At 40.4% G+C, this 22,920-nt stretch overlaps 1 protein-coding gene and 1 long non-coding RNA gene across 5 annotated transcripts in view; one reads left to right on the top strand and one right to left on the bottom strand.

Moving 5' to 3' along the window:
* Positions 1–24: 24 nt before the first annotated feature.
* On the top strand, positions 25–20,987 carry LOC132404545 (uncharacterized). The gene is made up of 2 exons (XR_009515561.1): positions 25–601; positions 13,283–20,987. It is a non-coding gene; the product is annotated as an uncharacterized LOC132404545 (long non-coding RNA).
* mrpl1 (mitochondrial ribosomal protein L1) overlaps positions 20,717–22,920 on the bottom strand; it is a 60,912-nt gene continuing 58,708 nt past the window's right edge. For all 4 annotated transcript variants that reach the window (XM_059988740.1, XM_059988742.1, XM_059988739.1 and 1 more), the window contains exon 9: positions 20,717–20,986. In XM_059988740.1, coding sequence (XP_059844723.1) covers positions 20,874–20,986 — 113 coding nt within the window. In that variant the 3' untranslated portion in view covers positions 20,717–20,873. The remainder of the gene's footprint in view (positions 20,987–22,920) is intronic.

Below are 22,920 nucleotides of genomic sequence, written 5' to 3' on the forward strand. Positions count from 1 at the left end.
GGCGACTCTCCCACACCAGCGGAGATCTACCTCTCCTGGCCAGCTGCTACGGGGATAGAGAGAGCAGGGCAAGACGGGAGGAGATATGTGTGATTTGGGGGAGGGGTGGGATACGGAGCGTTTGCAAATCAGAAACTTATTGTATGATCATTACTCTTCCCGTGCAAGGTATTCCCGGCGCTTCATACGGCGAAATCTTTCGCAGATTGCAATGATCACGAAGTTTCCAAACTGAGAGAGAAGAACCGGTCCTTATATCAGCCGATCAAATGGAACCACCATGAGAGTGGTCTGTCCCTCAGAAAGTCGGGGGTCGCTGGAGGAAGCTTTGTCTTCCAGGACACCCAAGGGCTGCCACCGTACGAGAGCAACGCACGTGAAGTCGAGGCGCCCTGGGAGGAGTGAGATGGAAGACCGGGACGTGTTGGAGTTAGCGAAGTTACTTACAACTGAGCGCGAACCCGTCCCGGTGCGTCACGTGACGAGTGAAACCCGATGCCCCGCTGTCGAGCGCCGTGCTCCATCGCCCCGCTGAAGGACCAAAAATGACTTCCTTTCGGGACGGAAGGTCAACTGTTCCATGATTCGCGGTTGCAAGAAAGTTTGTGCTTCATTTTACAATTTTATTCTTGCATGCGATGGCGCCCTCCTGTGTTTTCAGCGAATTGATCGCTGCTGCTATACGTAATAATACGTAAATTAACAGACAATTATACGTAAATCAGTCAACATTTATCTACAAACACATGCCTTCTCAGGCACATTGAATGCAAAGTGAAGTCAACTTACAGTAACTAAGATAGGCTTGGGATGCAGTCGACAGTTCAAAGTAAATGTATTATCAAAGTACAGGGAAGACAGGGCAGTCAGCGGTTGTCTGTATTGTTTGTGGTGTGTACAAATGACCTGGATGAAAATGTAGGTAGGTGGGTTAGTAAGTTTGCAGACGATACCAAGATTGATGGAGCTGTGGATAGTGTAGAAGACTGGAAAGGAGTACGCTGTGATACAAATCAGTTGAAGATCTGGTCTGAGAAATGGCAGATGGAGTTCAACCCAGGTAAATGTGAGGTAGGGAAAATGCAAGGAGACAGTACACTGTTAAGGGCAAGATCCCTACCAGTATTGCTGAGCAGAGAGGTCTTGGGATCCAAGTTCACAGCTCCTTGAAAGGCAACACAGGTGGATTAGGTTGTTAACAAGGCTTGCTTTTATTACTGGAGGCATTGAGTTCAAAGGCCGGGAGGTTATGTTGCATCTTTAAAAAAACTCTGGTTAGGCCACATCTGGAGCATTGTGCTCACCCCACTAAGGAAGGATTTGGAGAGGGTGCAAAAGAGGTTTCCCAGGATGCTGCCTGGCTTAGAGGGGATGAGCTATCATGAGAGGCCGGATAAACTTGGGTTGTTTTCTCTGCAGTGCCTGAGGCTGAGGGGAGATCTGAGAGAGGTTTATTTCATTATAAGAAGCATACACAGAGTAGACACAGAGTTTCAGTTAATTAAAAAGTAATAAATATCAAAAACATGAGATGAAAGTGAGTCCGTAGGTTATGGGAAGAGTGAAGTTATTCCGTCTGGTTCAGGAGCCTGATGGTTGAGGGGTAATAACTGTTCCTGGACCTGTTGGTGGGAGTCCTGAGGTTTCCGTAACCTCTTCTTGATGGCAGTGGTGAAAAGAAGGTGTGACCTGGGTGGTGGGGGTCACTAATGATGGAGGCTGTTTTCCTGCAACAGCGCTCCATCTAGATGTGCTCAATAGTGGAGAGGGCTTTACCTATGATCGACTGGGCCATACTCACTATTTTTCATACAGTTTTTCATTCAAGGGCATTGGTGTTTCCATACAAGGCTGTGATGCAGCCAGTCAATACACTCTTTACCACACATTTATAGAAGTTCATCAGAGTTTTAGATAACATGCCGAATCTTCGCAAACTCCTAAGGAAGTAGAGTTGCACATTGGTAGGGAAAATGCAAGGAGACTGTACACTGTCAAGGCCAAGATCCTTCCCAGTGTTGCTGAGCAGAGAGGGAGCTTCACTCAGAGTGGTGGGAGTGTGGAATGAGCTGCCATCTGACGTGGTAAATGCGGGATCACTCTTAAGTTTTAACAAATTGGATAGATACATGGATTGGAGAGGCCCGGAGGGCTATGGACTGGGTGCAGGTCAATGGGACTAGTGGAATAAAGTTTTGGCACAGACTAAAGGGCCAAATGGCCTGTTTTCTGTGCTGTGGTTCTAGGTGGTACTGTGATTTCTTCATAATTGCACTTACTGTATGTGCTGGGCCCAGGGCAGGTCCTCTGATGTAATAATATTGAGGAATTTAAAGTTGCTGACACTCTGCATCTCTGATCCTCCAATGAGGACTGGCTCATGGACCTCCGGTTTCCTCCTCCTGAAGATAATAAACAGCTCCTTGGTCTTGCTGATGTTGTGAGTAAGAGGTTGTTGTTATTGGCACCACTCAGAGGTTAAAGAACTCAGTGAATACCCCAGCCAGTTAATCAGCAGCACGGGTCTTCAGTACTTGGCCAGGCACCTCATCTGGGCAGAGGACGCTTTCTGTGGGTTCACAGTCCTGAAGGATGCTCTCACATCAAGCTCAGAGACCGAAATCACAGGATCATCAGGGGCTGTGTGAGTTTGTGATAGTTTCTCCATGTTTTGACAGTCAAAATGAGCATAGAAGGCATTGAGCTCATCTGGAAGCAAAGCCCAGCTATCACCTATGTCACTTGATTTTGCTTTACAAGAGAAGTGATGGTATTCAAGCCCTGTCACAACTGTTGAGCATTCTTCATTGATTCAAATTTAGGCCACTTTGCCCGTGAGGTGGCTTTCCGGAGATCAATCATACCTGGACCTCTCGTAACTTTCTTGGTTGCCAGACTTGAATGCCTCTGATCTCAGCAGGTTGCAGGTCTCAGGAATTTCCCAGGACTTCCAGCTGGGGAAGACTCTGAAAGATTTTGTGGTGACGCACCAACCTACGACTGTTTTTATAAACTCTGTGGTGTATTGATTCAGATTCAGATTTTGACTTAATAGATTACAATCTCATCAAATCAATTTTTGTATCTTGGAGTAACACACAAAATGATGGATGCACTCAGCTCAGCAGGTCAGACAGCATCTGTGGGGAGGACTAAACAGTCAACGGTTGGGCTGCGACCCTTCATCATGAATCTTGATGAAGGGTGTTGGCCTGAAGCATTGACTGTTTATCCCACATAGACACTGCCTGACCTGTTGAATTCCTCCAGCATTTTGTGTGCGTTACTCTAGATATCCATTAACTGTAGAATCTCTTGTGTTTATAATCTTCACATTTTTTTCAGACAGTGGAGGCAGTGCAGCTAACCGAACTTTAAAGGAAAAACAGCCAGTACTTTTGGTTAGGTCTCATGCAACATCTAAATCAAACTTACTTGTTTCTAATTTTCAATCAAAACTAAGAAACAAATGTGACTATTGACATCATTTAAAAGTTGCTTGATATGTTGGTGTAGATGTTACAAAAGACAAACTAGTGGAAGAACTCTGTGGATCAGGCAGCAACTGTGGAAGCAGAGGTATGGTTGACATTCCAGATAGAAAATCCACAATAGGAGTAAAGGCTGATTTGTACTTGTGTGTACGGGCTACGTTGTAGCTCTGATTTTCACTTCTGCGTCGCTCTACCCCTTAGTGAGCATGCATTGGTGTGCGTCAAAATGCTAGTTGGCAATGGGGTTTCTATGCCACTGTGTTGAGTTTCTTCATGAGAGACATGGACAAGGAAATGCATTTCAAACATTTTCGTATGTCGGCAGGTAGATTTGACCGTTTGATTCATCTATTTCTCATCAGTGTACAGACATGGAGAAGAAGCAACCGGAAATGCGGTGCTACCAAGCAGACCAATCACAGTTGTTGTGGTCTGCGTTGCCGCAACACGTGGGTTACTCTTTTGGGGAGATGCATGTCACCTATGGTGTAGATGTGACGCACAGGTATAAATCAGCCTTTAGCCAACACCTGCTTTTCCTTTAGCATAATAATTAACATAATACTGCTGCAGTGCCAGTGATTTGGTTTCAATTCCAGCACTACTTGTAAGGAGTTTACTCTTTCTCCCCGTGACCACATGGGTTTCGTTCAGGTGCTCCGCTTCCTGCATATTCCAAAGACATACGGTCAGGGTTAGTAAGCTGTGGGTGATGTCTGTGTTGGTGATTGACACAAACAATCCATTTCACTATATGTTTCTGATTGATAAAGATAATCTTAAATAAAGTTAAGTCTTAGACCATAAGATACTGGAGAAGAATTAGACCATTTGGCCCCTCGAGTCTGCTCTGCTATTTTGTCATGGCTATCTAATTTTCCTCTCAGCCCCAATATCCTGCCTTCTCCTGTATCTCTTCATGCCCTGACCAATCAAGAATTTATCAACCTCTGCCTTAAATATACATAAAGCCTTGGCCTCCACAGCTGCCTGTGGCAAAGAATTCTGCAGATTCACCACTCTCTGGCGAGAGAAGTTCCTCCTTATCCCCTTTCTAAAAGGATGCCCCTCTATTCTGAGGCTTTGTCCTCTGGTCTTAGACTCTCCCACCACAGGGAACATCTTCTCCACATCCACTCTGTCAAGGCCTTTCACCATTTGATAGGTTTCAATGAGACACGCCTCATTCTTCTGAATTCCAGTGAATACAGGCCCAGAGCCTTCAAACATTATTCACATGACAAGCTATTCAATCCTGGATTCATTTTCATGAACCTCCTTTGAACCTTCTCCTGTTTCAGCACATGCTTTCTAATATAAGGAGTCCAAAACTGGTCATAATACTTCAAGTGAGGCTTTGCCAGTGTTTATAAAATCTCAACATGCTTTTATATTCTAGTCTTCTTGAAATGAATGTTAATATCACATTTGCCATCCTCACCTCAGACTCAGTCTGCAAATTAACCTTTAGGGAACCCTGCAAAAGGACTCTCAAGTCCCTTTGTGCTCAGTTTTTTTTTGTATTTTTTGATATTATCTTTTAGGCTGGTTTATTTTCCAAGACCCAGGAAACCAAAAAGCTGGATAATTCTGAAGCATACAGACTGTTGTCTTTAGTGCAGGTTTACACAACCCACACCTGACCACTTCAATCTCATTGTCTACTGCAGAGAAATAGAGAGATTAAATAATCAAATGAAGTCTAACTGTACTCCTTTGTGGTCATGACAAACACCACCCCCAGCCTTTCATCCTCCCTCTAAACATATGAGACCCAGTCTTTTCAAAAAGTTGGAACCAGGAATATTAAATTCCCAGTCATGTCCAAACTTGAGCCATTTGAGCACATTTGTCACAGCTCCATCTACTTTTCCTTTGGCAGTCCCTTGGTCGAAAGGAAGACTTGCTCTGTCTACTGTTTTGTGAATTCTGACTGATTAATGTATGAACTGTGGACTGCTACAGATGGAATAGGGGATGCCTCTGGGTAGTATGTGAATGGGGAGGGGGTGTTGCTCTTTCTGCCTCTTATACATAGTCTCTGTAGGATGGAGATTAGGAAGACGGCTTTTCCCAGAATGGTGAACCTATGGAATTCTCTGCCCAATGAAGCAGTGGAAGCTACCTCAGTAAATATGTTTATGACAAGGTTGGATAGATTTTTGCATAACAGTGGAATTAAGGGTTATGGGGAAAAGACAGGTAGATGGAAATGAGTCCATGGCCAGATCAGCCATGATCTTATTGAATGGCAGAGCAGGCTCGATCGGCCAGATGGCCTACTCCTCCTCCTTCCATTTCTTATGTTCTTAATGATCACTTGAAAAGGAAAGAACTAATCAGATATAGCCAACTTGGCTTTGCCAAGGTCATTTCCTTGCCTGTCCAATTTCATCAAATACTTTTATGAGCTAACAATATGTATCACTAAGGTGAAGCATTAGATATGATTTACATTGACTTTAGTAAGACCTTTGACAAGGTCCCACATGGGATACCATTTAAAAATATTTAGGCTATGGAATCCAGAGCAAGTTGACAAACAGGATCGAAAATTAGTTTGGCAAGGAGACAGAGTGTAGTAGCAGAGAGTTGTTTTTTGTGATTGGTTGCTTGTGACTAGGTGGGATTCCTCTTGTTCCATATATATGTGTGAATGACTTCCGTGTGGATATAGGAAGCATGATCAATAACTTTGCAAGTGACATGAAGATTGGTGAATTGTTGGTACTGTGGAAGATAGTCTGGCTGCAGAGAGTTATCAATGTGTTAGTGAAATGGACTGATAACTTGCAGGGAGTTTAATCCAGACAAATGTGAGGTGATGCATTTTGTGACCAGTAATGAGGCTAGGATAAATATCATGTATGGAAGGGTCTTAGGGAGTATTGATGAATTTGAGGTCCTTTGGAATACAAATCCATAGATACTTGAAAATGCAAACACAGGTGTATAATGTGGTTAGTCAGACCTCAACTGGAGGATTGTGTGCAGCCACACACAGTATTCCAGCTGAGATCTGACCAAGATTTTGTTATTTTAGAATATAACTTCCCTTCTTCTGTATTCAGAGCCCAACTAATGAAGGACAGTATTCCATATCCGTTCCTAACCATGTTATCTACCTGTGTTGGCCACTTTGAATCTAGAAGACAGTAGAAAGTCTTTTAGGTATCAGGAGATTAAACACTTGCAACAATACATGCTGTATCTGACCTTCTCTTGTAACTATAGTATTGATGTGGCGGGTTCATTTGAGTCTCCGGTGAATGGAGATGTTAACTGAGCATTTGTGAATAAACATCAGGGGCAACAAACAAACTTTATCTTGCTGGAGATAGTTATTGCTTGGCACTTTGGTGTTGTGAATGCCCATTACCACTTATTTATGCATAAGTGAGATATGAACTGCTTTATCTGTCAGATTTGTGAATGGAATTTAATATAATGCAATTGTTATCAAACATTTTGTCATTATTGATATAGCTTAAAGTTTTAGGGTTTAGAATGTTACTCTGAGAAACTTCTGCAATGGGGTCCCTAGGACAGGAGGAGTAACCTCCAACAACAACAACCATATTGCTTTTTTCAAGATATGACTCCAACCAGGGATGTGTTTTCCTACAGCATCCAATCCCTTACTTGGTTGAATGGTGATAGTCCACAGTGCCTCATGGGTGCTTAAATCCGAGCTGCCGGATCTGTTGTTTATGTAATTTTATCTAAGACAATTATAGAGCCACCGAACAAGATAGAAGGTACCCTGGATGTAAGGATGGACGTTTTTCATATGAACTTTATTCTGGTAATTCCAGCCAATGCCAGCATGGATGGAAGAAGCTTATATACATAGAGAAATGTCATTAAGAGTCACCCTATTGCTGAGGGGAAGATTATACATACAGGGTAGCACAGTATAGGTAAAGATGGCAGATCTTCTCTCTGCAGGGTATCAATGAACCAGATGTCTTTTTTTTACAATGCAGCAGTCTTGTGACTAGAGCTTTTTATATATTTCAGATTGTTACCATAATTTTATTCTTCAGTTGCTATTTCACAATTCCAAGAGATTAATACTCTAAATACGTTCAACATCTAAAAATCTATGAACAGCTGCGTGGTTCATTTTGGGAAATAGCAGGATAAAACTTTGTCTTTTAGTCAATTTGGTTTTAATCTCAGAATCAGAATCAAGTTTATTATCACTGACGTATGCCGTAAAATTTCAAACAATAGAAAATCAGCGACACATACAAAAATTTCAGCATCTAGGAAAAGAGTACAGTCAATGTTTTGGCCTGAAATGTCAACTATACTTTTCTCTATAGATGCTGCCTGGCTTGCTGAGTTCCTCCAGCATTTTTATGCTGTAAAATGTGTTATTTCATGGTAGCAGCATATTGCAAAACATGTAGTATAATTTGCAATCAAAAATAGATGTGCAAAAGACAAATTGTGATGTAGTGTGCATGAGTTCATGGACTGTTTAGAAAACTGATGGCAGTTAAAACTGTTCCTAAAGCTTTAAGAGTGCATCTTCAGGCTCCTCTACTTGCTCCCCAATGACACTAATGAGAAGAGAGCATGTCCTGGAGACTGAGGGTCATTAATGATGGATACTACTTTCCTGATGTGCAACCTTTAGAGGCTATTCCTGATGGTGGGGAGACTTGTGTCCATGATGGTGCTGGCTAAGTCCCTCCATACTAGGTGGTGATGCAACCAGTCAGAATATTCTGCATGCTTCATCTGTAGAAATTTGCTAGATTCTTTCATGACATCCAAATTTCCTCAAACTCCTAATGAAGTATAGCTGCGAACATGCCTCCTACGTAATTCCATCAATGCTAAAATTGCCCTTTTGTGTCACTTATCCACAGCAGATGTGCCAGAACCATCAGCTGTTCGGGAAAATGGTGTTGATGAAAGGTCAGGTTTTTAGTTTCCCAGGTGGAAATCTGGCTCTTGATTTGATTCTTCTGATTCTTATGGTAATTCTGGAAGTGATAAGGCTATAACATGGTTTCAAAGGGAACCTGACTGAAGAAGCAATTCCAATAGTTATTAACATGGTTCTGACAATTGGAAGTATGTTGTTTTCCTTGTACTACTTGTTGTGGCAGACCTATGTGCTGAGAGCGGACGTAATAATCAATGCAATCCTGCTGGTAACTTATGGATTGGAGGAAGTACTGGACATAATTGCTATTTCAACTTTTGTGCGGATCTACGCATGATGTGATTGGAATGATGCAGCATTCATTTCATTTATCCACCATTCCTAACTCCTGGATGACTTTGGAGTTTGTGTCATAGGATCAACAGTTTTTTATTAAATTTTTGTGGGATATTATGTAAATATTGGTTAATATTCCTATTATGTATTTTTGTATTTTCTAATTAATCTAATAGCTGCCTCCAAGAGGATCCACAAACTTCTGAGGCTGCTGCTTTCCTCTTTTCATTCAATGTCACAAAGTGCCGCTGTTTATCCTGTATTAACTCACAATACACCACTCTGCTCAGAGACAATGTCATTTATACAGTGTTCTAATGGGATGCCAAGTGAAAAGGAAGATGGATATACATCTTAAAGCGTTGTCCTCTGCACTGAATGACAAATTCTTTTGTCAATTGATTGTGAACAAAATTTTCAATTTTATTCTTTTGAGGGAAAGTATCTAATTTGTCATAATAAAACTAATTATAAAGTAAAAAAAAAGACGTGCCAGAACCACTATTAAGTTATTTCCTTTCTCTATAGATGAATTATTATTCAAAACAACAAAAGTTAAGTATGTTTTTTTAAAAAAACGTTATTTTAAGCCCTTACCTTAACTCTTCATTTTACACAGACAGTCCAGGATACAACGGACTCAAGCATTGATGGGAATCTGCAATATCCTGAGACTTCCTTTTGTCCTCAAGAGCTGCTGGTCCATTCCATATCCTTCCTTAACCCAAGAGCAACCTAAACTGACCATTCTTACAAATGGGATCTGATCACACCGAATTTGTAGCCTTTGATTCATATACTTGGCTTTGCAAATAAAGGAACATAGCTGAAAAGTATGATATGAAGCTCCTTCAAGTGGCAGTGCTTTATAAATATTCAATACAAATAAAACATGAGTAAAGACTAACTTACATTTATTCTAGGGCAAGTTCTCATGACCAGACTGTGCAATAGTTTCTTCCCCCAAGCCATCAGACTCCTCAATACCCAGAGTCTAGACTGACATCTACATCATTTATTATATTGAAATTTGTCCTCTACTGTGCCTATTGTCTTGTTTATTATTTATTTATTTGTTTATTATTGTGCTGCCCTGCACTGTTTTGTGCACTTTATGTAGTCCTGTGTAGGTCTGTAGTATAGTGTAGTTTTTGTGTTTTATGTAGTCTAGAGTAGCCTTGAGTTGTCTCACATAGTCTAGTGTAGTTTTGTGTTGTTTCATGTAGCACCTGGGTCCTGGAGGAACGTTGTTTCATTTTTACTCTGTACTGTGGTCAAAGTGACAATAAAAGGTGACTTGACTTGACTTGACTTGACTTGAAGTTAGCTTCAAGTCACTGTCACCTCATGCCTTTTGAAATATATCGGACACTTGTGCCAAATGAGCATGGATTTCAGGTGATGAATACTCAATTCTATTTTGACCTTGTTGCATCTTAGGAAAGAAAAAAATGTTACTGCTTTCTAACATGTACTGAAGGGAAATATCAAACAGTGTCACATTGCTGTTGTAGGAATTTACTATATGCAATTTCTCTAGTGTATTTCTTATATTATCTTCAAGAAACTGCACTTTGCGACATCTTTAGATTTTTTCCCCATTAAATAAGTAACATGAACTAGTGAAGGCTGCTTGATTACTGTAAAGATACACCCCCTCCAAGAATCAATTGTGTCCAAAACAAAACAATATGGGGAGATGGTTGGCTAAAGGTTGCCATTCAGATAGCCTTTAAAACTTACTTGTAATTTTGAATTGTAGGAAAAATGTTCATGTCTGCGGAGTTTTAAAGTCTAGAACCAATGTTCGTTGCAGTCCTTAATATAACTGCTAGAATTTATGGTCTTTGGTATTAAGGTCTTATAATAGACACCATGACAACCAAGAGCTCATTACTTAGGAAGACTGATCTATCCTGAGTCCAAGTCATTTACCCAATTTGAGGGGAAACAACTAAATCAAATCTCACATCTTCATATTTACTTCATTATTGAAGAACCAATTTTAAGAAGCTGTTATTAGTGACATGCACACAGGTATTGCTTTCATTTGATTATGTTACAGATAGCTCAGGTTTATGATATTTTCATTGATGAAACTGACAGTTAACATTCCGGACTCCACCATAACCATTCCTGGGCATGAACTGTCTCACTGGCAGGACAGACTGAGCAGAGGTGGAGGCACAGTGGTGCACAGTAGAGAGGGAGTTGCCCTGGCAACTCTCAACATCAACTCTGGTTTCCATGAAGTCTCATGGATGGCACCAGGTTAAACATGGGCAAGGAAACCTCCTGCTGATTACCACATACTGTCCTCCCTCAGCTGACAAACCCGTACTTCTCCATGTTGAGCAGCACTTGGAGGAGGCATTGAGGGTGGCAAAGGCACAGAATGTACTCTGGGTGGGGGGCTTCAATGTCCATCAGCAAGAGTGGCTCGGCAGTATCAACACAGACCGAGCTGGTCGGGTCCTACTGGATGTAACTACTAGACTGGAACTATAGTAGGTGGTGAGGAAACCAACAAGTGGGTAAAACACACTTGGCCTCATTCTCACCAACCTGCCTGGTGCAGAAGCATCTGTCCATGACGGCATTGTTAGAAGTGACCACCGCACAGTATTTGTGGAGACTAAATCCCACCTCCACATTGAAGAAACCCTCCACCGCATTGTGTGGCACTAACACTGTGCTAAATGGGATAGACTTCGAACAGATCTAGCAGTCTGAGACTGGGTGTCTATGACACACTGTAGGCCATCAGCAGCAGCAGAATTGTTCTCAACTACAATCTGTAACCACATGGCCCAGCATATCCCCCACCCTAACATTAGTGATCATTAATGGAGAATGTGTGGAGCAGGTTAAGACCTACAAGTATCTGGGAGTGCAGTTAGACGAGAAGCTAGACTGGACTGCCAACGCAGGAAAGCACAGAGTCAACTGTACTTCCTCAGAAGGCTGGCATCATTCAATGTTTGTAGTGAGATGCTGAAGATGTTCTATCGGTCAGTTGTGGAGAGCGCCCTCTTCTTTGTGGTGGCGTGCTGGGGAGGCAGCATTAAGAAGAGGGACACCTCACGTCTTAATAAGCTGGTAAGGAAGGCGGGCTCTGTCGTGGGCACAGAACTGGAGAGTATGACATCGGTGGCAGAGCGGAGGGCGCTGAGTAGGCTACGGTCAATCATGGAAAACCCTGAACATCCTCTGCACAGCACCATCCAGAGACAGAGAAGCAGCTTCAGCAGCAGGTTGCTGTCAATGCAATGCTCCTCAGACAGGATGAAGAGATCATTACTCCCCAACGCCATTCGGCTCTACAATTCAACCGCCAGGGGCAAGACATGTTAAAGTGCCGGGGTTAGGACTGAGCTTAAATTACCACTCAATGCACTTTAGTAAACTATTTAAGAACTTTTAAAAAGCTATTTATTAATGCTTTTTGGGAGGGTGATTTTAGATGCATATCATATTTATACCGAGTTAAATACTGTACGTAATTAGTTTTGCTACATTAAGTGTATGGGACACTGGAAAAATGTTGAAATTCCCCTTGGGGATGAATAAAGTATCTATCTATCTACTACCACCAGGCCAGGGGATTAATCCTGGTTCAATGAAGAGTGCAGGAGGGCATGTCGAAAATAACACCAGGCATACCTCAATATGAGGCAAAACCCTGGTGAAGCCACAATACAGGACAACGTGCATGCCAAGCGCCATAAGCAGCAAGTAATAGATAGAGCTAAGTAGTCCCACGATCAATGGATCAGATCTAAGCTCTGTAGTGAGATATACGAACTGGTGGAGTGGTGCCACAGCAACAACCTGGCACTCAATGTCAGTAAGACGAAAGAGCTGATTGTGGACTTCAGGAAGGGTAAGACAAAGGAACACAAACCAATCCTCATAGAGGGATCAGAAGTAGAGAGAATGAGTAGCTTCAAGTTCCTGGGTGTCGAGATCTCTGAGGATCTAACCTAGACCCAACGTATTGATGTAGTTGTAAAGAAGGCAAGACCGCAGCTATACTTTATTAGGAGTTTGAAGAGATTTGGCATATCAACAAATACACTCAAAAGCTTCTATAGTTGTACCATGGAGAGCATTCTGACAGGCTGCATCACTGTCTGGTATGGAGGGGCTACTGCACAGGACGGAAAGAAGCTGAAGAAGGTTGTAAATCTAGTCAGCTCCATCTTGGGTACTAACCTACAAAGTACCCAGGACATCCCCAGGGAGTGGCGTCTCAGAAAGGCAGCGTCCATTATTAAGGACGTGCAGCACCAAAAACATACTATTTTCTCACTGATACCATCAGGTAGGAAGTACAGAAGCCTGAAGGCACACACTCAGTGATTCAGGAACTGCTTCTTCCCCTCTGCCATCCAATTCCAAAATGGACATTGGATCTTTGGACACTACCTCACTTTTTAAAAAATATACAGTATATATGTTTTTGAATTCTTTTAATCTATTCAATAAATGTAATTGATTTGTTTATTTATTATTTTTTATTTTATTAATTATTATTTTTCTTCTCTGCTAGATTATGTATTGCATTGAACTGCTGCTGCTAAGTTAACAAATTTCATGTCACATGCCAGTGATAATAAACCTGATTCTGATATCCAGCCATGAATAGTGATGGACAACTAAACAACTCACTGGAGGAGGAGGCTCCACAAATATTCCCATCCTCAATGACAGAGGAGCCCAGCACACCTATGCAAAAGATAAAGCTGAAGCATTTGCAACAATCTTCAGTTATAAGTGCCAAGTAGATGATCCAGCTCGACCTCCTTCAGAAGTCCCCAACATCCCAGATCTCAGTATGCAGCCAATCCGATTCACTCCACATACCAAGAAATGGCTGAAAGCACTGGATACTGTGAAGGCTATGGGCCCAGACAAAATCCTGAAGACTTGTGCTCCAGAATTTGCCGCCCCACTAGCCAAGCTGCTCCTGTACAGCTTGAATACCAGCATCTACTCAGCAATATGCAAAATTGCCCAGGTATGTCTTATATGTCAGTACAAGTCCAACCCAGCCAATTAGTGCCCTATCAGGCTACTCTCAAATCAGCAAAGTAACGGAAGGGGTCATCAACAGTGCTATCGTGCAGCACCTACTCAGCAATAACCTGCTTACGAATGCCCAGTTTGGGTTCCGTCAAGGCCACTCGGCTCCTGACATCATCACCTCCTTGGTCCAAACATGGAATTTACCATACCAGAGGTGAGGTAAGAGTGATAGTCCTCAACATTAAGGCAGCATTCGACTGCGTATGGCATCAAGGCACACTAGCTAAATTGGAGTCAATGGGAATTAGCGGGAAAAGCCTCTGTGGGTTGGGATCATACTTGACACAAAGGTTGTGGAGGTTGGAGGTCAATCACCTCATCCTCAGTTCATCACTGCAGTTCCTCAGGGAAGTATCCTAGGACCAACCAGCTTTGGCTGCTTCATCAATGACCTTCCTTCCATCATAAGGTCAGAAATGTGGATGTTCGCAGATGAGTGCACAATGTTCTGCACCATTTGTGACTCCTCAGATAGTGAAACAGTTCATTCCCAAATGCAGCAGAACCTGGACAATATCCCAGCTTGGGCTAACAAGTGGCAAGTAACATTTGAGCTACATAAGTGCCAGGCATTGACCATTTCCAACAAGAGAGGCTCTAACCATCGTTCCTTGACATGCAGTGGCATCACCATCACTGAATCCTCTACTACCAGCATCCTAGGGGGTTACCATCGACAGAAACTTGATCTGGTCTAGCCATATAAACACCATGGCTACCAGAGCAGGTCAAGAAATCCGCAGTGTGTAGTTCACCTCCTGTCTCCCCAAAGCATGTCCACACCAGGTTAGGAGTGTAATGGAATACTCGCCACTTGCCTGGATGGCTCCATTAACACTCAAGAAGCTTGATACCATCCAGTAGAAGGCAGCCCCCTTGATTGGTACTCCTTCCACAAGCATCCGATCCCTCCACCATTGATGAACAGTCGCAGCAGTGTGTACTAACTACAAGATGCACTGCAACAACACACCAAAGTTCCTAAGGAAGCACCTTCCAGACCCACGACCACTACCATCTAGAAGGATGAGAACAGCAGATACCTGGGAACACCACCACTCGGAAATCCCTCTCCAAGTCACTCACCATCCTGACTTCGAAATACGATGCCATTCCATCAAAATCATGGAATTCCTTCCCTAACAGCACTGTGGGTGTACCTGCACCCCAGGGACTGCAGCATGTCAAGAAGGCAGCTCATCAACACCCTCTCAAGGGCAACTAGGGATGGGCAATAAATGGTGACTTAGTTGGTGACACCTACATCCTGTAAATTAATTACAAAAAAGATGGAATATGCCAAGAAACTTGGCATTCAGCACAAGACCAATAAGCTTCTGTAGAAATAACTCTTCAAGACCTGGTATGACTTTGAAAGCAGGCAAACATAACATTGCCACAATAACCACTGGAGGCAAGGAGCTGAATATCGAACCAGCTCGATACGATTCCATAACTTCATTCCTGCACAATAAGTTAAAGCATGAAAAGTTAAAAAGAATTGCTTAAAATGAAAAATCAAGCGTCTAGTTATTAGTAATGTGATTATATAGTTTTTTAATTAGCCATCACTGTCACCACTGATGTTAAAATTCTGCAGCTTATTTTTCTTTATTTTAAAATGGTTTGTTAGGACTTGCATTTACAACCGAACTGCAGTTATGGACTACATTGCAGTTATGCAGGTATACAACTGCAGCTATGGCTACAATCCCATTGCTACATTGATGTTATATTAAAGGAGAAAAACAAGAAGCACTGAGAAATGATAATAGTAAATCATACCTGCAGATGTGTCTTCTGAGAATTTTAACTACTCAGTTTCTGCAGAATGAGCGGGTTTTTAATAATCTAGTGATATTCTGCTTTTATACAGTTAATTTTGTCATAAATTCATAGACTCCTGACTGAAACAGGTCAATCTGAAAGGCATTAAGGGACTTCACATAATTTCAAAATTGTATATATGTTTGAGTGTTTATACACCTTGCAAAAATCCTAAGGGTACTTTAGTTGGGTTTGGAGCAGGATGGAATATAAGGGAGCGGCTAAGATGAGCAGCAAGAACAAAAAGATCAGCTGTACGAGATAAATCAAGTTATCTAGAAGTCAGAATTCATCCAGGAAGCATGCCTCTCTGGTTGACAAACAGTGTAAACCAGATCATTCAAATTCCTTGGCTGCCCTATCATTTTCCCTTCTTTTGCAATTCTTTTTCACCTGATGGCTTCTCTAAAAAAAAGTCTTATATGTATGTTGGACCTCAAGATAAAGAGTACTTAAAACATATTCAAAGCAAAGAAAGATGATTGCACTAAAGTTATGGAGATCAGGATGGAAAGTGGATTTGAAGCCAAAAAAAAAATCCCCTTGTGCATTTACTTATGTTTAACTCATTTTGTAGTTTCTACAACCTGGGAAGAATTGGCATAGTAATGAAAAATTCTCTATTGTAATGACCAACTGGAGTGTGACTCCAAATGTTACCATGATTATGCCTATCACTTTCTCCATAATCTTTTCCTCCAACTTTGGGCTCTAGAATCCAAATCTCACCTTTACTAGTTGTATCTCTGGCCAGCAAGGCTTCTGGCATTCCCTCCTTAAACCTTGCTATCTTCAACTCTTCTTTTTTAATTGCCACAAAAATCTTAGTATTTTTGATTAATACTGTTGCCATCTGCCAATACATCCCTCTATGGCTTGGCATTTTTTTTCAATGGTTGGTAACTTCTCTATAAAGTGCCTTGGGATGTCTATCCTATGGTTGAGGTGTTACATGGTCATACATTACTGCACAATGTTGTTTCTTAGGAACTAAAATTGGAGCATATTGCAAGGACTTGACAGTGGGCTAATACAGCTGGGTGAAAGCACTATGACAAATGTATGCTCACCATGGATTTCAGTTCTCCACACAAATCTTCAACTTGTTAACTCACTCGAGCTAATCAGTTATCTGTTTCTCTCCTACAAGCTGAATACATTACTGATATTTTGCCTGCAGTGTAAGATGAAACAGCACCCTCTTACATTGATAACTTCCCTATTGGCCCCAATGAATTTTCATTCACAGGAGTGCCTCTGGTATATTTTTTGTGTTATCAGTCCCACAGTGCATGAAGTAACTAGCATTGCACAAAATGGGGACAATGCCTTTGTGTCGTTCAGCAAAATAACTCACCAATAGTGATAAACTTGGCCACAAACTATAAAAGGATGCAAAAGAATATCTGCAGCAGTGGATGAATATAACATGTTTCTTATTCCTTATCTTAGATTTCAGAGATTGAAATTACTTGATTTGTGAGCTCAAATGATGTTCTAATCCAAGGTGTAGACTTTATGAAAATATCTCTATCCTCAACGTATCAAATTCTATCAAAAATTTGTAATATGACCCTGCTTTGATATTCCAAGGCACAGCTAATGAGGGCAAGCATCCCATATGCCTTTTTCACTATATTATCTACCTATACTATATTAAAGGATCATTGGAATTGCACACCAAGGTTTGTGTTCCTCAATATTTCTATCCTTACTAATTTTCCCAAAATACATTACCTCACACTTTCAATATCAAATTCCATCTGCTGTTGCTCTGTTATATCCACTGATTAATCGATATAACTTGGTAGCCTGTAGTACATCACTGGTTACAAGCTTTTCACAGAAACAATCCTCCACCATCAATCTTAGTCTATTAATTATCAAACTAATTTTTGGATGTAATTTGTCACTTGTCTTAAATTACAAGGGTCCTAAACTTTTGGTCATCAACCTTTAGGAAATCCTGCATAAAGACTCCCAAGTTCTTTGCGCCTCTGCTTTTCCTCCCCATTTAGAAAACAGTCTACATCTTTATTCCTTCCACTAAAATTTATGACCATACACTTCCCTACAATATATTCCATCAGCTACTTCATTGCCCATTCTCCCAGTCTGTTCAAGTCCTTCTGCAGACTCTCTTCTTCCTCAACACTACCAGCCCCTCCACCCATCTTTGTATTATCCACAAACTTGGCCACAAAGCCATCAATTCCATCATTCAAATCACTGACGTATAACATGAAAAGAAGCAGTCGCAACACTGACTCCTGCAGAACACTAGTCACTAGCAGCCAACCAGAAAAGGCTTCCTCTATTCTCACTCTTTGCCTCCTGTCAGCCAATCTTCTATTCATGTATTTAACTTCAGTGTAAAACCACAGGTACTTATCTTGTTAAGCAGCCTCATGTGTGGCACCTTGTCAAAGGCCTTCTGAAAATCCTAGTAGACAACTACTGACTCTCCTCCGTCTATCCTGCCAGTTATTGCCTCAATATTCAATTGATTGGTCAGGCAAGATTTTCCCTTAATGAAACCATGCTAACTTTAGCCTATTTTATCATGTGCCTCCAAGTTCCCCTAAAGCTCATCCTTTATAATGGACGCCAACATCCTTCCACCCACTAAACGCAGGTTAATTGGCCTATAATTTCCTTTCTTCTGCCTCCTTATTTTCTTAAAAGAGTGGAGTGATATTTTTACTTTTCTGTGATCTGGTGATGCTTGAAAGGTCATTGCTAATGCCTCCATAATCTCTTCTGCTCTTTCAGAACCCTATGGTGTAGTTTATCTGGTCCAGGTAACCTATCTACCTTCAGACCTTTCATCGTCACAATGCCCTTTTCCTTTCTAATGGCAACTACACTCACTTCCGCCCCGACATTCTTACATTTCTGGCATACTACTAGTGTCTTCCAGTGAAGATTGATGCAAAACACTTAAGTTCATCTGCCATTTCTTTGTCCCCATTACGACCTCTCCAGTAATTTCCCAGTAGTCCAATATCCATTCTCAACTTTTTACTCTTTATATATCTGAAAAAACTTTTTTGCATTCTCTTTTATATTATTGGATAACTTACCTTCAGATTTCATCTTTTCTCTCCTTATGACTTTTTTAGTTGCCTTCTGGTTTTTTAAATGCTTCTCAATCCTCTACCTTTCCACTAATTTTTGCTATGTTATATGCCCTCTTTTTTACTTTTATGATATTGTTGATTTGCACTAAGCTCATCAGTACATTCTGCAGCCTTTGGAAAAACAAACAAATTTGCTGGACTGGATCTCCCCTTAACAAAGATATTGATGATCTTCAATTAATTTCTGGCTTTTGTGTTCCATTCTAACAACTTCTACAGGAGCACCATCGAGAGCATTGTGTTCTGTCTAGTTGCATCATTGTGTGATATGGAAACTTTAAGGCATTGGACCACAAGATAGTAAAAACCTCAGAGGATCTTGGAGATCTTCCTCCCCCCACATGTGACATTTACCAGGAGTGTTGTACATGAAGTGTCCATAGCATTGCTGAGGATCCCTACTACCCATCACACAATCTCTATGACCCACTACCATCAGAAAGGAGGTACAGGATTAGAATTACCAGTCTCAGTAACAGCTTCTTCCCTCAAACTGTGAGATTAATGAATACCATACTACTACTAGAACAGCGAGCTGTGATCGAGTTATCTGTGCTGTGCATTGCATGCACTTGTAATTATTAAGTACTTGTGGCAATATTTTGTTTTATGTGCTGTCTATGATATGAGTTTAGTGGACGTGCACCATGGTCCAGGATAATGTCTTGATTGGTTGTATACATGTAGTCAGATGACAACGAACTTGAACTTTTCCCACCACTGACATTAGATTCACCCTATCACTGATGTTAAACTCAGGTCTATAGTTAGTTGGCTTGTATCTATTGCCCACCAGAATAAAGATAACACATTTGCTGTCTTCTAGTCATCCAGCATGTCGCCCGTGATTTAATAAAATCCTTTAAGCCATTGATAATAATTCTGTAAACTATAACAACATTGCTAGAAAAATATCAGCTCACTTGTGCACAGAAATAGCAATGGTGAGAGGTAGATAAAGAAAGAAACTTATAGAAACAAATCACAATACTTTCTAGAATAGGAATATGAGCAGAAGCAGAATTACTTCCTTTCCTGTACAAAATAAGCAGGAAGGTGTTCAAAGTATGACTTATTCCTTTTAATTTACAGAAAACATCAGAACATAACTGACAGCTATCATTGTGTGGATTGTCTACCAAAACTACACAGGTACTGTTAGTAAACTAATGCAGACTTGTATTGATATTCACATTAAAAAAAGTGTACCAACATAACATTAGATCAAATCATTAAAATATACTTATAGTAATCTGGCTTTCTTCACTTAATATGGCAATATGGAGCAGTCCACAATTCATCTCAAAGAAGAAACTCCATCCAGCCAAGTATGATTATGGAAGCACCATTTTAATATTGTCAGTGGAATGTTCAAAGAAAGGACATGCATCAATGTTCAGTTTGTATCCTAGTTAAAATACCTTGCTCCAGATATTCACCTTGGAAGCAATTTCCTGTTCTCAAGATTATGCACCATTTCTTGAGAATAATGGAAGGATACTGAAGTCATAGAAACATTGCAACTAAGAAGAAATCAGATGTTTCAAATCTGCTCCACCTTTTAATGAAATTATGGTTATTCTGAATGAAACTTGAACTTTGCAACAATCAACAGAAAATCTTCAAACACTGGAACCAAAGTGAAACAGGAAAAAGTCAGTGATGAGCCATATCTGCTGAAAACCTGCTGACTAAGGCAGTGCTTTGTTTTTAAGAGTACTATTCTGTAAGATTTTTAAAGTCTCAATTGGTTGCTACTTATGATAGTACTTTAAAGTAGTATTTCAATGTAGTATTTACATTGAATTTTGAAAATATTGATTTTTTTTTATTAGATTCTATGTGAAACTTAAACTGTGGGATCTTAAATGTACCAGCTATTGAGAGAAACCTGCCCACTGAGAAAACTGACTGAATCTGATAAAGCAAACAAGCCTTTTAAATAAACTTTAATAAGATGCACTTGACTCCTGTTCAGATATTCCTTTTTATATTCAGCTTATTAACTTATTACATATATAAATGTTTATTTCACCACAATATGCCATTGGTAGTTTGTATAAAAGTAGTTATTAATTAACCACAGTGCTACTGATTCTCTTCATCATTGTCTTCTGTTATTTGAGGCAAGAAAGGATCTACTTTAAACAACATAGATTCACTGGTTGCACTGCAAATAATTGCTCTTTCAACAAATGGACCTGAGAAAAGAGAGAAGTCAAATTAGCTAATGTTTATATTAAAAATAAAAATATAGATTGGAAATACAAAATAAGCCCAGGATCTGCAGCAACTTATGAAATATGTAATTTCTTTGTTTTTTAAAAAAATTGGTATTCAAAGTTTAACTATCTAAAATGGTCATTGGTCATTGATAAAGGAACTTCCTTCTAACTTGTGAAGATATTAATCCAAAAATTGAATTTGTATTTTCCTTCAATAAATATCTTAGTTGGAAAAAAACAATTTCAAAAAGGCCCTTCAACTCTACAATGAAGCAGTACCTACTGCTTAGTGGCATGCAAATGAATTATATGCCTGTCTATGTGTATTATGCACTTGCATACTGTGCCTATAAAAAGTATTCACCCTCTTGGAAGTTTTCATTTTTTATTGTTTTACAACACCGTGGATTTATTTTGGCTATTTTAAACACCGATCAACAGAAAAGACTCTTTTGTATCAAAGTGAAAACAAATTTCTACAAATTGGTCTAAATTTATCACAATTATTAAACAAAATAAATGATTGCATAATTAACACTCCCTTCAATCAGTAGGTAGTAGATGCATCTTCAGCAGCAATTACAGCCTTGAGTCTGTGTGGATAGGGCTCTGTCAGCTCTGCACATCTGAAGACAGCAATTTTTCCCCATGCTTCTTTGTAAAACTGCTCACACTCTGTCAGATTCCATGGGGATCATGAGTAAACAACCCATTTCACATCCAGCCACAAATTCTCAATTGGATTGAGGTCTGGACTCTGACTTAACCACACCAGGACAATAACATTGTTGTTTTTAAGCCATTCTTGTATAGCTTTGGCCTTATGCTTGGGGTTATTGTTGCAGTTCTCTTGCAGACTGCAACAGGTTTTCCTCCAGGATTTCCCTCTATTTTGCTGCATTCATTTTACCCTCAACCTTCACAAGCCTTACAGGACCTGCTTCAATAAAACATCCCCACAGTATGAGGCAGCCACCACCACACTTATGCTAAACATAACATTTAATTTCATGGCCAAAAAGCTCAATTTTGGTTTCTTCAAACCTCATAACCTTCTACCAGCTGACTTCAGAGGCTCCCACGTACTTTCTGGCAAACTCTAGCCAAGATTTCATGTGAGGTTTTTCCCAACAGTGGCTTTCTCTTTGCCTTTCTCCCATAAAGCTGTGACTGGTGAAGCAGTACATCACAGCCTCTCCCATCTCAGCCACTGAAGCTTGTAACTCCTCCAGAGTTGTCATGGGTCTCTCAGTGGCCTCCTTCACTAGTCCCCTTCTTGCACAATCACTCAGTTTTTGAGGACGGCCTGCTCTAGGCAGATTTATGACTGTGCCATATTCTTTCCATTTCCTGATGATTGACATAATTGTACTTCAAGGGATATTGTGGAAATTTTCTGACTTGAGCTTTTCAATAACCTTTTAATGGAGTACTTGGGAGTGATTTTTTTTGTCTTCATGGTGTAGTTTTTGCCAGAACCTTCCAGATACAGGTGTATTTTTACTACAATCAACTTAAACAGCTTGACTGTACACTAGTGATTTCCATTTAACTATGTGACTTCAAAAATCATTTGGCTGCACCAGTGACGAGTTGGTGTGTCATATTAAAGGGGGTTGTAAATACTTATACAATTATTTTGTGTTTTATATTTGTAATTAATTTAAATCACTTTGTAGAGATCTGTTTACATTTTTACACAGAAGAGTCTTTTTCTGCTGATCAGTGTCAAAAAGCCCAATTAAATCCACTGTGGTTCAATATTGTTAAAAAAAACTTCTAAGGGATGGGGGTTGGGTGAATATTCTTTATAGACACAGAAATCAAAGTGAAAGTTGTGAATTTTACCATCCTTTCTCCAATTATTTTTTAAATATCATTCTTCTAATTATAGCTAACTTAGCAAGGAT

This window comes from Hypanus sabinus, chromosome 14 (genome assembly GCF_030144855.1).
Source record: "Hypanus sabinus isolate sHypSab1 chromosome 14, sHypSab1.hap1, whole genome shotgun sequence".
Lineage (NCBI taxonomy): Eukaryota > Metazoa > Chordata > Chondrichthyes > Myliobatiformes > Dasyatidae > Hypanus > Hypanus sabinus.